This window comes from Scomber scombrus, chromosome 5, assembly GCF_963691925.1.
Source record: "Scomber scombrus chromosome 5, fScoSco1.1, whole genome shotgun sequence".
Classification (NCBI taxonomy): Eukaryota; Metazoa; Chordata; class Actinopteri; order Scombriformes; family Scombridae; genus Scomber; species Scomber scombrus.
In genome coordinates this window covers 10,873,883-10,899,555 of record NC_084974.1, presented here as the reverse complement: position 1 = coordinate 10,899,555, position 25,673 = coordinate 10,873,883, and the positions used below count along the sequence as shown (strand labels likewise).

The 25,673-nt window shown below is 38.6% G+C and overlaps 1 protein-coding gene across 2 annotated transcripts in view; it reads right to left on the bottom strand.

Annotated features, from left to right (window-relative positions):
- Positions 1-3,216: 3,216 nt before the first annotated feature.
- fam168a (family with sequence similarity 168 member A) overlaps positions 3,217-25,673 on the bottom strand; it is a 31,950-nt gene continuing 9,493 nt past the window's right edge. The window contains exons 2-8 of one of the 2 annotated variants that reach the window (XM_062419191.1): positions 19,111-19,218; positions 18,175-18,266; positions 14,453-14,533; positions 10,401-10,552; positions 9,485-9,671; positions 8,872-8,998; positions 3,217-8,612 (exon numbers count right to left, since the gene is read on the bottom strand). In XM_062419191.1, the coding sequence (XP_062275175.1) occupies positions 8,886-8,998; positions 9,485-9,671; positions 10,401-10,552; positions 14,453-14,533; positions 18,175-18,266; positions 19,111-19,172 (687 nt within the window). In that variant the 5' untranslated portion in view covers positions 19,173-19,218 and the 3' untranslated portion in view covers positions 3,217-8,612; positions 8,872-8,885. The remainder of the gene's footprint in view (positions 8,613-8,871; positions 8,999-9,484; positions 9,672-10,400; positions 10,553-14,452; positions 14,534-18,174; positions 18,267-19,110; positions 19,219-25,673) is intronic. The other variant, XM_062419192.1, reaches the window with a different exon arrangement.

Below are 25,673 nucleotides of genomic sequence, written 5' to 3'. Positions count from 1 at the left end.
AGAACTCATTCTTCAACAGGTTTGAGCAGACATCTGCCCCTCCCTTGGTCCAGTCATCACTGCTGAAACCCCCCTGGCACTTCCAGTATGCTACCCCATTCCCCAACTACACCCCTCTGACTGCAACACTTAGCTCAAAGCCACACCCGCTCTTCCTATTCCTAGCCCCCCTGCTCCAACCTGTCCCTCACAACATTCCAGGTGAGGAACCAGCTCCGGAGGATCAAGGCGAAGAAGGCGGCGGATCCTGACGGCATCAACTCCAGGCTCCTGAAGTCCTGCACAGACCAGCTGTGCGGGATAGTTGGGAACATCTTCAACCTGAGCCTGAAGCTGGGGAGACTCCGCACCCCAAGGACCTCAGCAGCTACAGGCCAGTGGCACTAACATCCCACCTGATGAAGACCCTGGAGAGGCTGGTCCTTGTCCATCTCCGCCTCCTGGTGGGCCCATCAATGGACCTACTACAGTTTGCCTACCAGCGTGGCATCAGGATGGATGATGCCGTCATCTTCCTCCTACACAGAGCACTTTCTCACCTGGAGAAACCTGGAAGCACTGTGAGGATCATGTTTTTTGATTTCTCCAGTGCTTTCAACACAATACAGCCTGTGCTCCTGAGGGACAAGCTGGAGCACACAGGAGTGAACCATCACCTCACTTCATGGATACTGGACTACTTCACACACCATCCACAGTATGTGAGGTCTCAGGACTGTGTGTGTCTGATACAGTTGTCTGCAGTACAGGGGACGGTCCTGGCTCCATTCCTCTTCACAGTTTACACTGCAGACTTCACACACAACACACCCACCTGTCATCTGCAGAAGTTCTCTGATGACTCTGCGATCGTCGGCCTCATAACAGATGGGGGCGACAGAGAGTATAGAGAACTGACTCAGGACTTTGTAGTCTGTTGCCTGAGGAACCACCTCCAGATCAACGCGGGGAAGACCAAAGAGGTATTATTTCTTTTCTTATTGCTGCTCTTATATTCTATTTTACTGTCCACTTGCTGCTGTAACAATGCAAATTTCCCCATTGTGGGACTAATAAAGGAATATCTTATCTTATCTTATTTTATAAAGTCTGTACTTTGATCTGAGTCTCAATCAGAGTATGCTGTTGACAGGCTTTTATTTCAATACAAAAACCAACCTGATTAACACACAATATATCTTACCTGCAACGACCCCATGATTCAGCTTCAATCACCAGTTAAATAAAAGAGCACAACAGACTATATGATGTATATGCTAATATCAAACTGGAGATGTACAGATGCAGTGCAGACAGATCCGAGGCAGATCCGGTCCCTCTTTTGAAGTAGCCACAGATGAATCCACTTGAAGAGTTTATTTGTGGAGCACAATCTCATACAACAAGCAGTTAAAAGTGGTTTACAAAAGGGTTACATCTCATGCTGAGAGGCCATGTGCTGCCGTATGATCAGGCCTGATCCCAGCAGATGACGGAGGAAGCAACATGCCAAATTAAGTCAATAATGAACCTGTGGGTAATAATGCAATTTAATTTCTGGTGCCAAGTCTTTGCCATTTGGTGCATTTCTTGTATAAAAGGTGCATATTGGTGAATATTGTGGCACTTATTGGAGAAGTAACAACTGTATGTTTGACTGGGAGAAAGAGAAAGGAAGGTTAAAGCAGAGAAGATTGAAGAGGGAAATGACAATTAGGATGTGATTCAAACCCCTGAAACAGTTTTCTGATGAGGAAATACTCTTCCTCTTACTTATAGCTTAATATTATAAAACGTATTGTATTTAATGACAAACTAGCAATCCTTCACCAGACACTTCTGCAACCCACTGATACTTCACTGTCACTGTACAAAAGGGTAAAGATATGATGCTGTGTGCATTTGGTGGGGCACTGTGCATTAAAGAGGTGTGTGTTAGTGTTTGTTCAGCAGCAGTGTGCGTACGGGTACAAGTGGAGGTTGGTGTTACACAACAGTCGGATGTCTGGCGATGGATCCAGAGAGAAGTGAAAGAATTAGTGTTCTTTGCTCATGCTCTTTTTCAGCCACAAAGGACGCAATGCTGACTGTTTTTTGTAATTGCTGACTGTATTTTTTTCCTTTTTTTTTTTTAAAGTATCACAAATCTGGCCAGTGTTTGTGTCCTCACATCAACCTATTCTTGGAAAGGCATGTAGAGAAGTGAACTGTGGAACATTGCCCCTTCATTAAAGGGGAAAGCAACTTTAAAAGAGATCTTAAAGTAAACAATTTAAATGATTTTGTACCATAAACACAGAAATTTGACTACTTAATGGATACAGCTGGTGATATTCTTTATTTTTTATATGTCAGCAAATCCTATGAAAACACCTAAAACAAAGAATTTATCCTGCTAACAATTTCTGTAGCTGTCAGTTTGATAAATGTTTCCCGTCTGCCATTGAACTTCATTCCTGTCCACAAATAGGAGCATGAGCAACAAAAGGTCATTCTAGAAAAAACAAAACAAAACAGTACTGCGGCTGTAAAGACTCAATAGTGCAGAAAATGTGTTTTACTCCAGAGCTGAAAATAGTCCCCAGAAAAACTGTTAACTCGTGTTTGAGTTAGATTTAATAAAAACTAGTGCTCAGCTGCTCAAGGAAGCTACTTCCCTTTTTTTATACTATGCATTTGTGACCCTTTTTTAACCCCCTCCCCAAAGGAAGAAAATGGCTTGAGCTGAGGGTCACAAGCATGCCAGGAAGTGGGAAGATAAACGTAGAAGGACTTAGGTTCCTGGTTTTGATCTTTTCAATCTTTTGTTGACAATGAGAAATATATAAACATTAGAATTATCCTTCAAGTTGGAAACCAATACAAGAGTACTTTAAATGATGGGATCAGGTAAAACTTTCCAGTTTCATGAAAAGAGTTGCTTATTTTATTTCTGTGCTTCCAACTATGAATCTGAAGATGTGCCCATAAATCACCGGGTCCTGGATTAGTCTCTGCATCACACCATCACTACTGTTGTCTTTTTTTCATCAGCTCACCAAGATGCACAAATTGAACTGTATCATTTGTGAATTATAAATATTACGGCATGATTCAACTTTAATACAATAAACTACTCTCCCCAGATTTGTGACTCATGCAGATGTTTGTATTCTTAATCAGATTTACAGTAAATATAATGTCTCATGAGATCGCAGAACTTTCTGAATAAACACACCCAAGACAGTCTTCCTTTTATAGGAAAATTTTAATAGTTATTCAATGTTCTACATTTTACAGTAAATATACAATTACAAACTTGGCTTAGTTATAGTACTAAGATCACTAACTGATCTTTAAAAAAAAAAAAAAACCCTCAACAACAAAAAGAAAAAAAAACATAAAAAAACAAATTAAAAACAGATTTACACTTCATATCACAAGCCTGACGCAGGTCCTTCACTCTGGACCAAATAGCTAACATACAATTCACTTCTCTCAACGCTGAACAGACGTTGGGCTTCAGTTTCAAACACAACCTTACGGTAACAGATATACCATAGCATGTGCAAACTGGGTACCAAACTAAAACTTCCAAAGATGGGGTTGTTCCTAATACTTGATCCGGTTGGGGGATACAAGTACGCTTTTTTTTCTTTTTTCTTTTGGAAGACAAGGAATTTCCACTTTTTGCATCACATTTAGTGTCAAATTAAACTAAGAAATATCTCTGACAAATTGAAATTAAAAAGCTGCAGCAGAACATCAAAGACATTTAAGAGCCTACTATTCACTGTGATAGTAGTGTTTTAATTTATATTCATGAAAAAAACTAAGACTTAGCAACTGCAAGGCAAAAAAGAAGAAGGGGGGAGAGAGTGAAGATGGAAGGAGAGGAGAGAGGTGTTATGAATGGTTCTGTCGCATTTTCACTATCAAAGTGAAATAATATAGTAAAAAAATATAGTGAAAAAACCCCCAAAAGAAGTCAGAAATTATCATTAAAGTTACCGCTTTTCAATGCTTGGAAATGTAGATAGAGGAAAGTTTTTTAAAAAAAGATTATAAAAGACCATGATTAAGACAACTTTGCTTTTCTCCCCTAAACACTGAAGTGTTCGACTGTCCATTTTCACTTAAGTGCAAATTTAAATAAATGAGAGGCAAGGAATGGAGTGAAATGGATATTGTAGTTTCACCACCCTGAAAAAAACTGCTCTGAGTCGTTTTTCCTTTAACTACTCCATTCAAAAAAACTGAATTACAGTTTTTTTGGAGCACCGGTCCACTGTCCACAAAAAAGGGACAATTCCCCTTTTATTACCATCTCAAATAATTGACTCCTCCTATTAGGAAGTGTTTACACCACAAAAATAATAATAGTTAGCATCTTGTTGTTTCATTTCTGTAAATTTTCTAACAGAAACATTTAATTTGGAAAAGTTTTTTTTTTCCTTCAAATATCTCAGTGCTCAAAACAGCTGCTCATAGTCACTTAAATCAAATGAGACTTTTTTATATTTCATGTTGGCCCACAGCCTTGAAATCTTGGTGTTGCCAATCCCAGACTTTGTCACTGGTGACCTCTAGTGTTTAAACAGGCAATACAGCAGATTATAACCATTGCTGACACAAATTTAATGACTTATCATATCATTCAATATGACTGCTACTTAGACAGGGTAGTGAGGGTTGCAAAGGTCAGACTGATCGCGCATAATGGCCAAGAAAAGATGACAGTTTGAGAGCAGAGGGTTAAAAGAAAAGCTGAAGAGTGGAGGGAGCAGTACACATGATCTGACATTTTGCATCCCTGAATGTTATAAAAACAAAAGTAGTTTTGATGCTTGGAGGGATGCAAAATGTCCTCTGAGTGGGCTCGTGGCACAGAGAGACAAAAAAGGGATACACACGGGAGGATACAGTCAGAAAGATAAGAGTGAGACAGGCAATATGCATCAACAACAATGTGAGAAATAGAACAGTACGTTGAAAACAAGATTCACAGGGAGCTAGATTTAACAAGGACTCAGAATTCACAAGTTTACTTAGGAAAAGAAAGTTATTTACTGAACAACAGTTTGTGAAATATGGCATAGAACAAAGGGCGTTGAGGCTCAGGGTTTCAACTGATCATTCAAAATATCTTTGCACCCACAGAGCAGAAATGGAGAGCAAAGATGGTTTTTAAAAAAGGAGCATAATGGTATCCTCCTTCAGCCAACCAAAAATGCTTTCCTAAGTCCTAACTTCATTTACAGACCTCATCTTAACTTCTCCCCCCGTCAGCAACAGATATGTAAAAAGGACAATTATGCAGAAGAGGAGGTAAAAAAAATATATATTAAAAGCACAAACAGTAGCTGCCACACTGATGCAACCATGCTTAGCTAGAAATACATTACTGTACCACTTGCTGTATAAATATACTGCATTTTTTAAAACTTAGAGATCCAATGCTATAGTGAAATACACCTGAATATTATGCATACCCATTATGCTCAATTGACCAGAGGGAAAGAAGAAGAAGAAAAACAAAAGTTTAATTGAGAAATACTGACAGAAGTAGTGGTTGGTTAAATAAATCCTAATGACAAATAACATTACTGCTGTCGCAAGAAAATCCAGTTTTTGAATCTCTATTTTTTTATTTATTTTTTTTTAAATGGGATTAAAATGTACAAGATCCTTAAATGATGGGAGCATTTAATGACCCTAAATAACATCCACTTGATATCCAGGCTTCTAAAATACAAGGGGTCATTTTAAAAATAGGTTTTCATCCGACAGCGGCATTATGCAATATTTTCTTTAGAATTAACCTACTAGTGTACAAACATCTGGACTAAGAATACCTCAAACACTCGACCTTATTTTATTTTTAATTACAATATAAATTGCTTCTTCCTCCCTCTTGCACTAAAAATTCTAGGTACCTGTTACTTAGCATTAAATTATAGTCATCAAGTTTTGTTTTTTTCCGTCGTTATGTTGTGCAATATTTCCTCACAAAGTTATTCAATACCCAAATTTCTGATATGTTCTACTCTTCCTAGCGGTAATAATTATTGAATGGAGGGCATACACAGCCTGTCGTCCATGTTTAGAGATTACAACAATAAGCATTTTTCAAAATCAATTCAAAACGCTGATAAAATAATTACTGTTTGTCAACAGTTGGAGGCATTCCCTCTTATTTTATTGCAATATCAAACCACATCATCTACATACCTGCGCAGTAAATGCTCTTGTTCTACCAATCTGTTCTCTACAGATTATGAAGCTGTGATTTGAGTCTTATTTGTTATTGTGTAAATCCTGAAAAATGCCACAGGCCTCACCTATAGACTAAACCCTACCATCACCACCCTTGTCACCCACCCCTTTCTCAAGGCAAGAACCAATAAACAAAGACTCACTGCAGAGTTCAATTAAGATGGATCATGATACTGTGTGTAGGAGCATAAATAATGCAATAAAGAAACTGTAAATGGCTCTATAGGGTCCCATTGTCTTAAATATTATCCTCATCTAATGACTATTTGCTTCAAATCAAGTTTATGCTGGATATTCTTTAAAAGTAGTAGAGGATGTTTTCATGCAGTAAGTAAAAGCAGATGTGTGTAAATAACAGCTACTTGCAGAAATGAGCGCTGTGAACACATGTATCATTCTTTATTCATAAAAACTACTAAAAGTCCCTGGGGAGTCATGCCGCTTAGCTTCTGATCCTCTGAAGAGGGACTGAACTGGTTTAAAAGCCAGTGACTGAGTGACACTGCATCACCACTGCCCTGTTTTGATCACAGCACTCCGATTTAGCTCTTGCACTCTCACACAGGAGTGTCTGTAACTGTAATGTTTGACCTAAATTCTGACAATAAAACATCCTTATGATATGGACCATGTGTACATACACTGCAGCCACCTGGTTGGACACAATTTCCTGCCTGCACGAGCATCCAGATGTTCCTGCAGAGCTAAAAGATTAAATCCCTTCCAGCTGCTGGGCTCATGTATTCAACTTGTCCATTTATAAGTGTATGCTCAGAGTCTGGGTTTATGTTTGTCGAGTGTTTGGTTATTGGTCCTCTTCTGGGAGAAAGAGGGAGGAGACGACATAATCACAGTGAGAAACCACAGTTCAACACGTGTAGTGCAAACGGCAATGTGTCTGTGCAGTCTCTTTCAGGTGAGATGTCACAAACTCAAATATCTTGTGCCTTGAATTGAAATGACTGTGACCACGTTGTCTCCTCCTTCTCTTCCTCCTCATCCTCCTCATCCTCCTCATCCTCCTCATCCTACTTTGTCTGCCCCTCTCTCTGTCTCGTCCTGCTCTTCCTCTCTCGGTGCCAACACAATCCCTTTAAACTCCTTCTCTGCTGGCTGTGTCTGCCATGCACACCCCTAGGATCCATGTTGCGTGTGTGTGTGTGTGTTTGCTTTTGTGTGTGTGTGTGTATGTTGATCAGTAACGACATAACTGGAGGTACTGTACAGTAAGTGCCACTAAGTGATCATGTGTTTTTCGACACGCCACAGGAGCCCCTGTGCATGTTGATGTTTTTGTGTATGTGTGTGAAAAGTGTGCACAACCACCCATGCTGTTGACACGGTTATTATAAATATTTTTACATTTTCTAAATGCTTTGACCTACGCTAACCACATAAAAAGCTGACATGACCCAGGCGACCCCAAATGTTTTCTAGCTAGATTAAGATTCGATAGTGTCACAACATACTAGCCTGCATAGTATGTAGCATAAAGTAGGTGACGTTTCCTTAGTGTACACTGGGTATTATGCTAATGTGGACACTGGGACACGCAGCATGATGGGATAATGGTAAGTGCTCTGTTCGTAGCGACACAGCACTTACATTGAGACGTAACGACAGGGATGACGGACTCACTACTGCCGGACAGACAGCAAACGTGCTGGAAGACGACTTAGATTAAACTGAAATTGAAATAAAGTGGATTTTAAAAAAAGAAAGAAAAAAAAGGATGAAGAAAGAGGAACAAAAGTAGGAGAAAGTCTACAAGAAAAAGCAAAAGGTCATTCAATTGAGTGTGGAAAAAAAGAAAGAATATTGAAAATTAAATAACCTGCAAAAGAAATTAAAAAAAATTAAAATTCCTAATTGTGTTAAAACCCTGTGCTGATATCTACTTGTTAGAAAATTTGGCAGCATAAGTCAATAAGTCTTTGTAGTGACTGATGGAGATGATAATGAGGAATAAGTGCCCGATATTTCCCAGCCAACTGAGCAGCAGGCAGGACCACACACACCAGCACAACACAAACAGGAGCGACCGACACCCGTGATTGGTCAAGAGTCCTTCTGGAGTTCCGATGACAGACACAGCAAAAGAAAATGAGGGAAAAAAAAAAAATCCTTTAAAAAAAAGAAAATAACAACCGTAAAAAAATAAAGTAATGACTGGTTGGCAAATGAACAGAGAAAAAAAATAAAAACAAAAGCAGCTTTTGTAAAAACGTTAGAGAATGTCGCATAATAACAATAACAATAATGGTAAAGTGGCTGTTGCACTTTAGTTTTGTTCTTGCAGACAGGTGCCAAGTTCCCATGGTTACCATAGGGAGCCCGTGTAAGATTTGAGCAGTTGCATACGATGGTGGACTCCAGATCTGGTGGGAAAGAAGAGCGGAGGTACACATTGGTGATTGATTTAAGAGCGGACCTTAGACCTCTGAAGAGCAGGAGGGGAAAGAAATGTGAGCCAGTGCAGTTTGTTCAAGTCAAAGATACAACACAGGAACACAAAAAAAAAAAAAAAAAGGGAGGGGCGTGGGGACAGGAGGAAACAGATGGAGGAGAGAAAATTGGGGTCGCGGGGGAACATCTCAAAGAAAGAGACAGCGAGCAGCAGGAGGTGCAGACACTCACATGATGGGTGGGCTCTACCAGTGAGGCGGTACGTAGCTGTACCCAGGTGTCCCTTGGGGCCTGTAGGTTGGCACAGTAACTGGGTGTCCTCCGATCTGGGCGTGCTGGGGCGTTGTCAGCAGGGTCCCTACACAAAGTTAATGACACCATTAACAATGAGCTTTAGTCATTTATGAATCCATCTGCTGAACAGCTACTAAGGCTCAATTACAGGGAGAGGACATCGTCATCATTCTGTAGATTTAAGTGTTTTTGAATATTTTCCCTCATTTTAAAAAAATCAAATGCTAAATAAAATACTTTTCTACCTACCTAAGTTTGTACCGAAGTTTCTACTAAAAGAAGCTGGCTGAATTACTCAATGTCAGCAATTAAGTTATAACACTGTTGTACGGTTTGCCTAGCACATTAAATCTAACCTGTAAAAGCTTCTCTCTCTAAATAAATAGTTTGACACACATTTAATGAACAACATTTTTATAAAAAAAAACAAAAATGTCTGCACAAGAGATACAAACCATCTTCAGAATAAATAAGTGATATAAAATGACACATTACTGCCAATAAAACCTGAAATAAGCTAACATTTGGAGTTAATGTTTTCTGGTCATACCTGCACTCATGGCCATGGTTGTCCCGGCTACCATCCCCATGGCAGCCATGCCGTTGTTGCGAGGAGTAGGTACAGGGACGGGGGCAGGGTACAGGGCTGTGGAGGGGATGCTGTTGGGCTGCACCACGGTGGTGTGATGGATCACGTGTGGCTGGGCCGCATACACTGGTTGGGTATAGTACGCTCCCTGTCGAAACACATGATGATATATGAAGTTTATTACAACATTTAAATGTTTATTTGAGGACATTGAATCTACTATTGGTCATGTTGCACTGCAGGATCCTTTGAAAGGACTTTTTGCATCCCTACAGCAGAAATAGTTTCTCAGCAGACTATCACTACTTTGGACACGGGCATCTTGCCTTCATGGTATTTTCCATCCCTCTTCCTGCCTCTGCACTTTCCTTTTTAACCATCTGATCAACCTTTACAAAGTGCAATGGTAAATTACACAGAACATGACTGCACTTTTGTCTTGCTGTGAAAATCTCCTGTCAGTCTAATTTACCCAATCTCTTTACATGCTGTGAAAACACAAACATGAATTCCCTTTGTTTGTATATCAAGTTTTTGTAGATCAAAACTTGATTCTCAACACAAAACAACACTAACATTCAAACAATTCTTCATTCTTGAGTAAACCAGTTTACTTAACACGGATGCACATAACGCAAAACTGACCATCTTGTCCTTACAATCTAATGGTTTGCTGAAAATTAAACTAGTGCAAAGACAACTTGCTGTCAAATCTGTGACGTTGCTTCACAAATTGTTTTTTAAATTGCCTTAAAATATGATCTACTATCCAAACAACGTAGCTGCATTTCCTAAAATAAAGTGGCAACAGAACAGCTGTAAGACAACAAACCCCAATCAACATTTGTCAGTAGCAGAGGAGTGAGATTTTTCGTACCATTACCTGTGCGTATAGGTTCTGCTGAGGGTAGGCACTGCGGATGGGGTACATAGCTGTTGGGTATGGGGTGGGGGTAGGGGTATAGGGAGGGGGGGCTCCATTTGACTGAGTAGGGGGCACTTTGTATGGAGTGCCTGCTTGAGTATATCCTAAAAACAGTGAGAAAAGAAAGAAGAGTTAGAAATAAATTAGATCGTTTTATAAATTGATTGATTAGATTGTGTTTGTAATAAGTAGTTTTCTGCTCTCCACCAACTCTTTAGCAACTAAATGCTACAACAACAGCTATTTGCTAACTCTTGTCTGCCATTTGATGCTGGGCAGGTAGTGTACATTAGGGTTTATCAGAGCTTTTTCTCAACTTCCTGCTGCAATTAGAGATAAAAACCCATGAGTGAGAAGAACTGTGAGCAGAAACCTTAAATCAGTAAAGCTGTGGACCAACAACTAAAAAACAACAAGTTAAAAGATGCTAAAAAGTTGAGTGAAACTGCCAAGCAGGTATTAATTATGTGTGGCTTCGCTACTTCATACAACATCCTTTTTTAGTTATTACAATGCAGCATGTCACCACAAGCTGTAAAGGCATTTCTGAGCTGAACCTCAGTGGGATGACTGTTTAATAAGATAAGATATTCCTTTATTAGTGCCACAAATTTGCATTATTACAGCAGCAAGTGGCCAGTAAAAATAGAAGAGCATCAATAAGAAAGAATGAAGAATAAATAAGTACGAAAAACAATAACAATAATAGTAGAAATATATAATAATAATTGTGACATTTACATCACAACAGTAATATTGGTATTGAGTGGTAATCAGAGATTATATTGTTATTGCACGGATTAAAGTGAAGAAAGAATATATGTATATTTAATGTATACTGCACAGTTGAATTGAAATTATTATGATACATGAAATACTAATATTGCACAGCATTGGACATTAAAAGTGTCTTTAAATATGGTGTACAAAGAGAAGATGTGAGTCAGCAATATGAATCAACTACAAAACATATGTATAAAAACATGACAGTCCCTTCTACAATAGTTTGTTTAATTATTTTCATTACCTACAGAATCCACTAGATGGGGGACTGGTGCCGTCTTGTCATGGGACTCTCTAAACAACATTTTGTGCTGTGTTTGAGTTTGTGCATTTTAAAAGGGCTTCGTTCAGCCAGTCTCACCATAACTGATGATGACGGCATATTTGGACTGTTTACAGCTTAAGACAGTACTTGTGAAGTCAAAGTCCAAGAAGTATATTTACCTTTATTTTCACCATATTCAGTGAAGCTGCCTTTTATAAACACACAGAAGCGTACAATTCTGAAATTATTTAAATGCGTCCACCTTTGAACCAGCCGAACATGACTGACTGAAAAGGAGAGTGAAGGCATCTGCATTGATGTGTGCTGCTGGGTGCAGTTCCTCTGAGCCGCCACTCGGAGGAGCATGAAGGTCAAACATGCTACTAGCTAGTGCTGCTGCGGAGCTTATGAAAGCGCTTCTCTCACACAAGGACAAGGGGAACAAAGAGATGCTGGAGCTGCTATGTGTGTCTAAAAGTGAGTGTGAGAGCGAGCGAGAGAGAGAGTATGCACACACACACACACACATTCTTTGCTCTAACATGCATGCAGGGCATTAGAGGACAATGGTGTGTGACAATTACACAAAAGCCCTGCTGATAGAAAAACTGTTTGTCTATTCAATGGTCTTGAGGAACAAATGACATTGACCAAGACATGTTTCTAAATCAGATCCCGGCTGGTTTGTTTCAGACTCATTCTTGTCTAGGTACACATGCTTTAATCTCACCAATACCTCAAGAAAGAAACAATACTCCTGGCTGATTTAAACTCAATAATTGGGTACATGTCTGTTGGAAGGAAGCTGGGTGCCAAAGAATACCTGATATATTTGTTAGACTCCCAAAAGATAAAACAGCACTGGGGGAGGGGACAAGAGGCGAGGGGCTTCAAAAGCAGCACAGATGAAATCTACAAACCCACCCTACGTTTGTAAAATACTTCAAATTCAGCATTATTTCCTTCAGAAAAGGAACCAAGTCTATTAACTATTAATCATATTTTCCAAAAACAAAGCATTTTTAAAACCAATCTCAAGAAATAAATCACTATTTTATTTATTCTTTTACTATTATAGTATTACATCTTTTGTGTGATCGACTTCATTGTCTTCAAAATCCATTTAGAAAAACATCTAATCGACAGCAGCAAATTATTATTCCTTTATTTTTTTATATCAATGTTTTAGATTATTCAATGTTTCTTTTGTCTTCTCATGGTCAGTTCACCAATTATGTCTTTTCAGTTCATCTACCCGTTGTTGATGATTATACTCGACTGAAATGGTTTTCTATTGAGTTTGACCTTGTATGAGTCTCCTTGGCTTCTTTTTACCTCCTCAGCACCTTCTTTAGATTTTTAGTTCAGGTATTCATTATGATGCTTTGAGCGAACACACGAACAAATCTCTTTTTAAAAACTGACTCACTGGAACTACACAGTATCAATTCCTTCCCCACCGTTTCTGGAATATCCCCAAATAACAGCTTTCATGGCAGAAAACCAGAATGAGGTTGTGTTCACTCAATCTGGGTTTTTAGGCTAAAAAAGTTCAAGCCCCCGTCACACTAAACTATATCAATACAGACACACCGAGTCTGGAAAGCACTGAGACAACTGTTATTCCCATCTGCTATGGGGACCAGACGCTGAACCCCAGCAGAGCACCTATCCGCTGCTATAAGGCCACTGGCAGCTGTTACTGGCTAGCTTCCCATTCCTTCACCATCAATGCTCTTTAGTCTGGGATCACTTTTAATCCATGCTGCCTTCGCATTAATGCAACCAGTGTGCGGCTCCAAACTGACTGACTCACAACAAACTGTGATGAAGGAAAAGCACGAGTGATTTTTGTCTAACATGAATTTTCTCAGCGGTGTTCGTATATTCACAAGTGACTTATTAAAAATGTAGGCAAACAACATTAGTTTTAGGATAATTATGCATAATTAACACATACTTTCAATGCATCGTCATGCAGCAATATAAAGCAGCAGCAGTAATGGATCCTCTTGACTTGAAATTAAATTCTGTCAGTGTGTAATTTATTCAGCATATTAAGTGTTAGCAAAGCTGCAGCCTAAACACTGAGTAACTTTCATACATCACCAACACATTACTCAACTGATTTCCAGAGTTTAAATGGGATTCAACGGTTACTCATCAGCAAGATTAATATTTTTTAGATTTTGAGACAAATGTTTTTCAGCTTACACATTATTATTTTGTAATTTTAATCATTATTTCAGCAACTGTGGCGCTATTCAAAGCTACCAAAGTAGGAAAAGTCCCTAGCTTCAAATGCCAATTAAAAATGTGTTGTGCTGCTTCTCAAATTGGGAGCTCAGTCAATTCATTTTGTTAGCCAACTCCTCTTTGCCAACACTAAATTTAATATGTGAATTTACATCCAGAATTTACAAACATTATTGTAGAATTAGATTTGCACAGATGACTTTTGCATGGTTGTTGTTTATGGTTATTTACTTCTGAAAAATCTACTGCTCAAGCTCAAAGCCTTTTACTGTATGACTCTTTCTTTATGTTATAACACTTTATTATTCTGCTCTGTATTTTCCATTTATGTTTTCTATTATACAAAGAAACGAGTAGTGTCTTAAGTACTCTACCACCAACAAAAAGCACCCAAAACAAAAGGCAGACAGACAGATAAAAACATATACTGTAGAAGTATGAATGTGACACATGATTTGTTTCTGTAAAAATAATCTGCTTACACCAGTGTGTCTGTGTGACACCCCTCACACAAAACTTCAATGAATTTCTGAACTCCCTGCCATATTTGTTGTGCATATCCAAGATTTTTTTCTTCCTTGAAAGATGACAAAACATCTCACTAATCAACTGTAAAACTGCTGTCTGTCTGTGTGTGTGTGTGTGTGTGTGTGTGTGTGTATATATATTTGTATTTGTATGTGTGTGTGTTATAGCTCACCTGGTGGATACCCAGGACTGCCTGTTTGATAGAGGTTGGGTGTATAGGTAGGAGCCGTGGCAGGATAACCCCCTGGATAGCCTGCAGGACACATCACAGATGTTAGACAGAGAAAATATCAGGAAATGTAGATTAACAAACAAAGAGGCATCTGAGGACCACACAAACACACAGGTATGGCTGTATTTGCTTTGGAGCAGGATGTGCACAGATGGCGCTCATTAAAAAAAATGTCTGCGCCAATAGCACAGTCGGCTGAATGCGTCTCACATACACCAATCTGGCAGACGAGACACACCTGCCAATATGGTGTGGGAGGAGATAAATTCAGAAACATTAGCAATGCGCAAAGACACGTGCAAGGGGGTGAGCGCACACACACACTGCATTTGTGCGTCATCAATTACATGCTAAGCAGACAAAGCAGATTTGACCTGAGAAAAGCTTTCCTGATAGGGGAGAAAGAGAGGAGGAAAGCAGGAGGCTAAAAGAAAGAATGCTGGTGAGCAGTGAGAAGTGCTGCTCATGGCTTGCTATTATTGGCAGTTGATCTCAGGCTATCTGCTCTGTAGGCCTTGAGCCTTTGCTATATCTAGCTGTGGCTGCTAACGGCCGCTGTAGGTTGACCTAAGTAACATGTAACAGGTCTAATATATACTAACATTTACACTGCCGTGCAATGTGAAACATCAAGACTGAGTTGAGTTTAATACATTTTTTATTTCAGGTTAGAGGGAAAATAAGATTACAGATGAAGTAGGTTTTTTTTTACTACATTGTAAACAAAACTACAGTTTCAATTCAATATTTTCTAATTTATATATTAGTTCAAACACAATTTTACTAAGAATTCATCATAAAAAGGCAAACATCCTCTAAATATGTTTTCTCTAATTTGAGGATTTGTTACTTTTATTTAATTGTAATCAAGTATGTTTGGGTTTTAGACCATTGATCAGTCAACACTAGCAATCTGAAACGAATAAACAGTTAGTTTGAAAAATAATCTGATCTAGATGTAGATTATTCAATGATGAAAACAATCTTTAATTGTAGCCCTGAACAATACATTTTAGAGACTTTAGAAACTTTAGTCTCTTGACTCGCTTGGTTAAATAAAAGTAAAGCAGTCTGTATCAAATACAACAAAAAAACCCCAGACAATATCATCTCAACTCAACAGCTGGAGAAACTTCACAGGTCGAAAGATTTAACAAAATCTTTGGTGACTTGTTCAGTTATGCACTAATCCAGAGTATTAAATGACAAACAGCAGATGTTATGTAAAAACACATTCAACTATTATGACTAAGCAAAGAAATGTGCTCATGAAAACTTATTGAGAACCAAAAGAATTAACTGAATTACACTTATTTAAAATTATTTGGCATTATAAAGCTTCTTTTTAGTGCTTAACTTTTTTTTTAAGGAAAATAACAAAAAATGTACTGTCTGCAGCTTCTCAAATGTGATGATTTTAACCTTTTTTATTATGTCGTACAAGATATTAACCTGAATATCTTTGGATTTTAGACTGTTAATTGGACAAAACATGACATTCAAAGATTTCACCTTAGGCTCTATGAAATCAAATCATTTTCGCCATTATCTTACATTTTGTTTAGACAAAAACCTGATATATCGTTGACCTGAGTAACATTAACCTCTCTGTACTCAACCTGGTCACTTGCAGCATATGGCCTATGAAACTGAGATAAAAGTTAGCCACGTGTACTGGCGGCTGTGCCAACACAAGGGTTTAGAAATCCACAGGAGAACAGTTTGTTTTCATTTTTTGTACAACGTTTTGTTGTATTCACACTGATATTTGCATGGTTGTGAGTCTGTCACTCATAGATCAGGGTTATAAACTAACCTGATCATTAAAAACATCAATGTTACTCAACTTATAGATCAAAATATACAAACAAACCAGGTATAATCAACCTGGTTCAACACAGAAGGTGATTTTGTTGATGAAAATAATGTGAATGAATTTGCTCAAATCCATATTAAAAAAAATCACAACCAACCATGTTACTATTAGCTCTGTCTACTCACTGTAATTATAGTTAAGAGATACATATCAGGGTCATTCTCTGATATCCAGAAGAGGCCATTTACCACCTGTCATATTTTCACATGTGAAAATCTACTTTTACTGACAATTTAAACATGTCTGTATCGAGTATTTTTGCAGCAGTGGACAGACATGAGATGGACTGTTTACTAACTGGCACCAATGGGGGAAAAAATGTGATACTCTGCCAGGATATAATCCTGCAAAGACTCCACAGATTTTGTCAAATAGGAATTTTAGCTCGCATAAAAATGTCAACAGTAATAAATGCAGCATAACAGTAAGTATGGGAATTAATGTGCAGGCTTGATAGCGAATAAATAATGTTAACATTTATCATTCCTGCTGCCAACTTTGGACTACGGTTAAAACTCTGCCCTGTGTTTTGGAAATAAATATTAAAAAGGGAGTTTGAGAGAGGAAAATGTACAGAGCGCTAAGAGCAGGGAGGATGGTTTCATATCAGCAAAACGCAAAGTAGCTGGTAAAATATTCAAATTATTGGCGTGTGCTGAGATAAATATTCTTCACTCATCCTGTTTTTCCATAACGTAATGTTCTCTTCTTTTCATTTTTTATGTATTCTCTACACACAACGTCTGATGATGATGCATGACACCTCATTTGTTGCTGTTCTTAATGTTTCTTCCTTTTCCCCCTCTTTATAAAGTTTTTTTAAGGGTGTGTGTGATGGTGGGCTCAAAGAGGCAGCAGCGTTTCGTTTAATCAGCCTTTTGGTATATTTCATCCGACTTATCCATCACCTACCACACACTGAAAGCCTGTAGCTGCTTTTATTCAATGAAAAGCCCTGTACTGTAAAAGATATGACATGTGCAGGTCATTGTCCAGCTTTACACACCTGCTCTGCTCCTACCTGGGAGAAAAGCCTCCCTTTACAGACTCCACCAAAGAGCCTCCACTCTGCTGCTTCCTCAGACGGAGATTGATGTTTGAGAGAAAACGTTGTTCCTCTCAAACATCACTCAGTGTGACTATTATCTCCTATCTGCCTTTCTTGCTGTCTGACTCGCTGTATTCCTGCATCGTCTTCAATTTCTACTGAAAATGTTTCACTAATGACTGTAGATTTTTGCAACCAAGAAATTTAGATTCATTCCATTATTAGAGCTTGTTTTTATAGGGCTGAAACCCAAATATGGGTACCTAAAGTTTGCTTTGTTCAAATGCCCACTACACATCTCTCACTGTGACTCATTTATTACCAACGCATTTTGTTTTTTTGTATGCTAAAGTTGCACAAGAACAACATACATTTAACTCCCAGTTTTGCAAGTGGAAAGTTATAATGTTACAGTAGGAAAAGATGGTGCAAAACCATAGTTGCACTCTTTAAGGAAATCCCTGGTAGCCTGTGGTAGCACATTTTGAAGCCTGAGCTGAGCAAACTGCTCATTGGCATCTCAGTTAGTTATCAAAGCAAGAAGGTCAAAATATAGGCAACTTGGAGTGAGTGGCCATCCATTGGGAGAAGTAAGTGAGTACTGAAGAGTACTGGAGATAGCTGTCAATCTCATCTAACATCACATGCCCCTCTCTAATTTGATACTGTACTTGACATTTTCAAAATAGTTAAATTAAGCTATAGAAAATGGTTGATGTGTGTGCCAATTCATCTCACCTGCGAAGGCCATGTTCTTTGGGTTTCCATACGGGGTGCCAGGCTGAACAGGGCTGTAGACTGGATTCATAGCTGAAGATAACCTGTTCTTACTGAGAGAGAGAAAGAGAGAGAGAGAGAGAGAGAGAGAGAGAGAGAGAGAGAGAGAGAGAGAGAGAGAGAGAGAGAGAGAGAGAGAGAGAGAGAGAGAGAGAGAGAGAGAGAGAGAGAGAGAGAGAGTGAGTGAGTGAGTGAGTGAGTGAGTGAGTGAGTGAGTGAGTGAGTGAGAGAGAGAGAGAGAGAGAGAAACAGAAAATGTGACAGAGAGGGGAAGGGGTGGGATAAGAGAAGATAGAAGAAAAATTGAGGGGAGAGAGACGTAAGTCGTGTAAATTGGAAGAAAATTGTTACGATTATCAAGCATACACACACATCCGTCGCACACATGAATCCCAAACTCAAGATTCTTAAGGCGACATCCAGCTGAAGGATTTTGCCAGCATGTAACAAAATCAAGCCCCGTGAATCCTCACCCTCAAGTAAGCTCAGCATAAGCATGTTTTTTAAAAACACAGACTGGTGCAATAAAAAAGAGGGACGACTACTGACAGAAAAGCACAAGAACGCATGGACGCACTGAAAATAATGGATTGGTTTCCTGTGTGGCGGTACGTCATTTACACTACTGCACCAAAAAAACAAAAGGCAGGACGAGGTTTACTGACCGGCCTGATCTGTACTACAGGATTCAACAGAGAAGAGGCCACTGAACATTTAAGTTGCTGGCTGGTTATACTACATCCCCCAATAAGGCATCTTTTCTCCCGCGGTCTCACAGTGTAGATGAAACAGAGGACCTGCTCGAGCTTATTTCAACTTACCTGGTCAACGAGAAAATGGGCATGAGTATGTGTGTGTATGTTGGAGTGTGAGTGTGTGTGCATGCGTGCCCCGTACCTCTTGTGCGTGTCTGGTTGATACATGAAACTGAATTTGTCTGTGGGATGCCCGCTCGCCATTCTTGCTGTATGCAAATGAGGAAGGAGTGGAAGTGGATATGCAAATCTGAAATTAAAACAGCGAGAGGTCATGATTACAAAGAACACAGGAAAAAAGGGGGAACAAATTAAAATAAAATTAATTTAAAAAAACAACAACAAAACTGCAAAAAAAGCAAGCACCAGTGCAACAGCAAATGATTAGTGACAGCAGCAGGGGAGACAGTGATTTAGACGGTGTGTCTGAGTGTGTGTTTGTGGTAACTGCTGTGTCTTTGGCCACCAATAACTGCAGCTAATAACTCTAAAAACAAACAGTGCTCACAACTATTTATGTAAATGTGACAGTGAGAAATGAACTGTTTGAGCTTTGAGGTAGTTATTCGGGAAATGGGAAAAAAAGGATTTACCTTTCAATCACGATTCTTAATTTGTGTTATTCTAAACTGATTCACGAATGCCAAAAAAATTGATTTAATAACGTTGACTGGATGAAGAAGGCAGAGCTCAATGTCATAATCTTATAGTTCATCTTATGTGAAGACTCTGAACATATTTTTGGATGAAATTACTTAATAATACCCTTTGCAAGTTTAATTATTTTATGAATATTTCATACCAAACTCCCACATTAACGAACAGGCTGACCAACACACACAACAGCATTTTACAAAAAACTTCACACAGCTCTGAAAGGTACCTCACTTTTTTTTCACCATTTACTCCAACACACACACACTCCTGCTTTAACAACATATATTTAACCAGTGATGTTGGCCAGAAAAATTACCCTTTAATTTCTTTCTTCTCATACTGTAAGATGCTTCCATAATGAATGCAATTAACATTTTTAAATTCAAAAGCTTTTTCAGATTTTTTTTCTTCCTATTCATCAGATGACGACCTTCATTGAAACCATTAAGCTTTACTGTCAGTTACAAGTCACACTACATTTAAATGGAATAAAGGGCACAATTGATTGGTTTGGCACTTGAGTTAAGGGCCTTAAAATATTTCTACTTTCCTATTGGCGAATGTAAATTGATTTGTGAAATCAAGAATCAAATAATTAAATCATAAGATAACCAAATATTCCCACTGGGGCTGGGTTAATGTTACTTTAGACATGACGGCACTCAGGCAGTAGACTCATCAATAGGTTGGAGATGTATGTGTGTGCTATCACATGCAGGCCAAAAACTGCAGGCTGATTGGTTGTCACATTTATTCCCGCTATGTGATAGGCTGTTAGATTTATCCATATTGAGCAGAAGATGTCCAAAGTCTGTCATCGTTATCGACATGTGTTTTATTGCGATCAGGTATTGAAATTGATTTATCGCCCACCTCTAATTCCCACCTCCACCTTCTGTGTATATAAAGCTTTTACAGTGTGTGTGTACAGTCAGTGCGTATAAGTGTAAGAGATAGTGAAGCATGAATATGATTGGTGTATCTGGTGCGACGTGCCGTACATAACATCCAATATGAGCAGCGAAGCAAACATCGACACAATGAAAAAAAGTGACAAAGAGCAACACAACAGGTCAGGACACAAAATATATAGTTCGGTCTTGCAAACGAGCCACGTGTAAGCATGATCTCTCACACACACACACACACACACACACACACACACACACACACACACACACACACACACACACACACACACACACACACACACACACACACACACACACACACACACACACACACACACACACACACACACACACACACACACACACACACACACACACACACACACACACACACAAAGCAGAAAGCTGAGGAATAAACAAAGAGGAAAAGGTGTGTGTTTGTGTGTGTGTGCACCTTGGATTTAAGTGCGGCTCTGTCATGTGTTTACGTAGAATGCTGAAAGCTCTCAGTACACAACACATCACCCACTCATTCACCAAGACCAGAAAATGACACCCCATTCGTCTGATTCTGCATTCGTGAAACGGGATTGTACAAACAGACAATTTTCCAACTCTAATCTGTCCAGAAACATCCTGAGCCGATGCTTTATAGCCAGTCAACAAAATCCTTTTCCACAATTACAGCGTTTTCTGTCATTTCCTGGGCATATACTGCATTTATACATGTACCATGGTGATGACAAATAGCAGCAGAGTGACGCTTCAAATTAAGCGAGGAAGCATTTTAAAACACTTCGTCCAGGAACACTGACGTCAAAAAACACATGGGTTGTTTTTCTTCTTTCCACTATTTTACACATGAATTCCTGACACGCCTCAAGAAATGAAGAAAAAAAAAAAACCTGCGTGGGTGTAAAACAACAAAGAAGGTGTCGATATGTCAACTGTGGTTCATTACTCAGTTTCATATCTCACAATAGACGCAGGTCTCAGGGGGGCTGATTAACCCCTTGCTGAACACACCTCACAGTACAATCCTCATTAATCTATTCTATCTCTTTCTATCTGTGCTTTAAACCCTTTCCTCGAGCACTGCTCTGACACTCTTCTTTGTTTCAATTTATCATTCTTTCTCTCTTATTCTTCAGCAGTTTTAGGAATAACATTAAAGCAAAACTTTAATCATTACAGATTCCATTTTGAAAAAATACCTTCACTAGAGATGATCCTAAAAATGAAATCCCTGATTCTCCTCGAAAGTCTTCAAAGCTTTTGTAAAGTTCAGCATAACGGATCTGCATAAGAACTATAATACTCACTTTTTTTGTGCTAAATTTACTTAGAAATGAAATCAGGAGCTTTAAAGTTTTTACCAATACGATGGCAACAATTTCAAAGATTGAATAATCGTTTCAGCACACTTTTTTCCCAAATATGGACAAGATTCAGCAGTTCCCAAATGTGAATATTTTCTGCTTTTTCAAACTCGTGTTTTATAAACTGATTACATTTGTGTTTTTAACTAAATAAGACGTTTTGAAGAGTGAACATGAGCTCTGGGAACTTGGGATGAACCTTTTTTCACCATTTAATGACATTTTATATGAACCATGCATCCAATGTTTAATCAAGAAAACAATCAGTAGATTAACTGATGATGACGAAATAATTTGTTAGTTACTGCCCTAATGAAGTCAACTCACTGAAGTCATCATATACTCATTAACCAAATAAGAATTTCTTAGATCAAACCTTTAAAGTCTCTTTTTGATGTTTTTTGGCATTTATATCATCATGAAACTGTGTAAACTTGGTTTTACAGCTGCAACTAATCATTTTTTCCCATTATGCATTTATCTGCTGATTGATTTCTTGATTAATATGTTAATCACTAGTTTTATAAAACATCTGAAAAACAGAGACAAATTTAAGTTTCCTAAAAATATAGTTGTTATAGCAACAGTACAAAAAAACATATTCATAAGACTAAACAAAGCAGCAGTTCCTCACAAATGGCTGTTTTTAAAAATGCATCTATTATCAAATTTGATGGCGATTATTTGACTAATCCATTAATTGACTGATCAATGCAGCTCTACTTGGCTCCTCAGCTGTAATCAAAATATTATTGCATGTCATTCCCATGAACCGAGTTGTAATGTGCATGTACTTGTCCAGACTAGAGTGAGGGAACATTACCCATTAACAAATGGACAGGTGGCTAAGCTAACCCTGAGGTCCTATCCTGCATACACAGCTCAAACCCAATTACAGCTGTGTCTGAATAGAGGAGAGAAAGACAGGGTGTGTTTGTGTGTTTCAGCCTGCAGCCTGTGGAAAAGGTGATGAAAAGTGAATGGGAGAGAACAAGAGGGGTACCACAATGTGTCTAATGAAGGTAAGTCATGGAGGAACACAGGACGGCAGAGATGCATGTGTCGAACCACAGCTCCCTTTGTTTTCAGAGGGAGGTGATGATGAGGCGCTTCAGGCTCTCCACTCCTAAAATAAAAAGAGAAGCTCTTTTTCTGAGCAGACACCACTATCCATGACTGTGAAAGAGGCCGTTCTCCGTACGACACAGACACAAAGACGGAGATTGTACATCTATTTGTATGTCAGAGGGGAAACAAGAAGAGACCAGTCTACACGTCTCATCCATGGTTTTGGGAGCAATTTTTTTGGGAGCTCTGCCTCATAGAGCTAAGAAGTAAAAATGAAAATGTATTGTTGGCTGCATGAAAATATCAAAAACAGAAACAGTTTTCTTACAGACGACGACCAGTGCTTGAGAACTTGGCAAGGGTTTTATGTTCGGTGCTCACACTGACATACAAACTTGTATTGATTTTGTTTGGCTAATACTTTTCCCTGCAGAGGAACAAGGCCATTTTGAGAAAAAGCAATTCTCAAATTAATGATTATTGTCATTCCAGATTAATCTATTTCTTCTTTAAGTGGATCAATTCTTCAATTAGTCTGTATGTGTGTAAAAACATGATGATAAATGTCAATCACAGCTGGAGAACTGTAATTACTCATCACAAAAATGTTTAACAGTACTTAATTTGATAAATGACCACCAGAGTCTTAAATTATCCATCTAAATGTATTAATACACCGAAGAGATAAAGTAAGACTCAGTTGCTCAGTTATTCTATAGATAATAAATAAAATAATGATAAATGCTGAAGCTATTGCAGCCTGAGTAATCTCTTCAAATTGTGATATGTTTACAGATATAAAGACAATCCATTCAATTTGATACACTGAGGCTGTCATTGAAGTAGCATATTAATAATAATAATAATAATGATAATGATAAAGATAATAATAAAAAATAATGGGCAGAGAGCAGAAAGCTGTGAAATAGCAGCTTGTACATGATGTGTTGGCCGTTAGATACTGAGAGCTAGCTGCTCAGGAAGCTGGTCTAAACCCAGATTTTGACTTTGTGCTATAGGTGGTTGTTTTTTGACAACTACCTCACATTTCTGCTTATGTCATGTCACCGTCTGTTTGCCCAACGTGCAAAAATCAATTTATTTGTCTGTTCTCTCATCTTTCTTTGATACAAACACACCTGACTTCAAAGTCAGTACAGTGCAACATTTCCTGATGTGCCGAAGGGCTGCGTATTACGGGAGATGAACCTGCACGTGACCCGAGGCTTTTTCACTTAATCGCTGACAGCTATTACACCTTTCTGTCGGTTATGACAATCAAACCAGTAACCGTGTTACAGCACGTTTGACTCTGTAACAGCCAGCCATTTATCAGAAAATTGGATTTGCACTGAAAACTGACTCTGCTACACAAACTGTCAAGTGAGAAGATGTGTGCATTTCTGACTCTCATTTACGGTTTTCAGAAGAAAGGCAGCAAATATTCACATTTGAGATGCAAAAAACGCTGATAAAAAGCTGATAATTTTTGTTGATTACAAAATAAATCGACTGCTCTTCTGATTTAGCTTTTACTGCGAAGCGTAATACTGAAACCAAATTTAACTCTGAGGTCTGTCTATCTCAAACACAAGCACACACAGAGCCAGGACTCATTCACTACTGACTGACATTATTAAGAGGAGTCCTCCCTGCCTTAACCTGCGCCATTCTTCAGGACTTTGTTAAGCTTAAACTCTATTAGCGGGACTTAATTTGGGTCGAACTCCCAGGCAGTAGCCCCGAAGGCTGAGGCATAAAAACACAGCTAGCTAGCCTGCATGCTAACGCAGCTGGCTCTTTCTTGTATTGTAAACACACCGTGTGACAGTCGGGTCTTGTATTGTTTCAGATCGTTATGCCCACATATTCAATTTGTGTATGTTAATGTTTTATGTGTCTGTTTCAAAAACAATAATGTTGGTTTCACTCCATAAATAGAGATTCCCACAGCCTAGGGGGACCAGGAAAGGTTAATAATGAGGGAGGAGGAGGAGGAGGAGGAGGAGGAGGAGGGAAGGATTGTGAGAGAATAAACCCCACACACTCAAACACACAGACACAGACACACACAAAGAGCTACCATTCCTGGAGAACATGTACAATACAACACAACCCCCACACCGTTTCTATCCTCCCACATAATACCTCACCAGGCATCTACTCTTTAAGCAACAAATCAAAACCAGTGGGCGTTATCACACTTGAGCGCAGGAGAGAATAGAAATGAACAGATCTTTTTTTAATCCTCCAGAAGGCAGCGTTTCACTCAGGTCACAACAGAAAGGGAACCAAGAAAGACAAAAATCATAAGACAATAAAATGCTGAGTGTAGCTTGGTGCATCAATCAGTCTAAACACCTAATGAGTGTGATGTTTAATGCACTTTAATTTGATGGTTGACTATTTTATTCCAAAGCATATTATTTTACATTAATTATAAGTATTATACTAATGCTCACCAACAATATAACTTAATACAAGAGCTAAAAAGATTTTTTCGATTACCTGATCAATAGAAAATTATTCAGCAACTATTTGGATAATCAAGAAATTGTTTTATGCTAATATTTCAAAACACAAATTTGCTGGTTCCAGTTGGTTTCTTTTTTTCTGTAAGTAAACTGAACGTCTTTGGGTTTTGAACAAAACGTTTGAAGACGTCAACTTGGGCTATGGGAATCTACAAA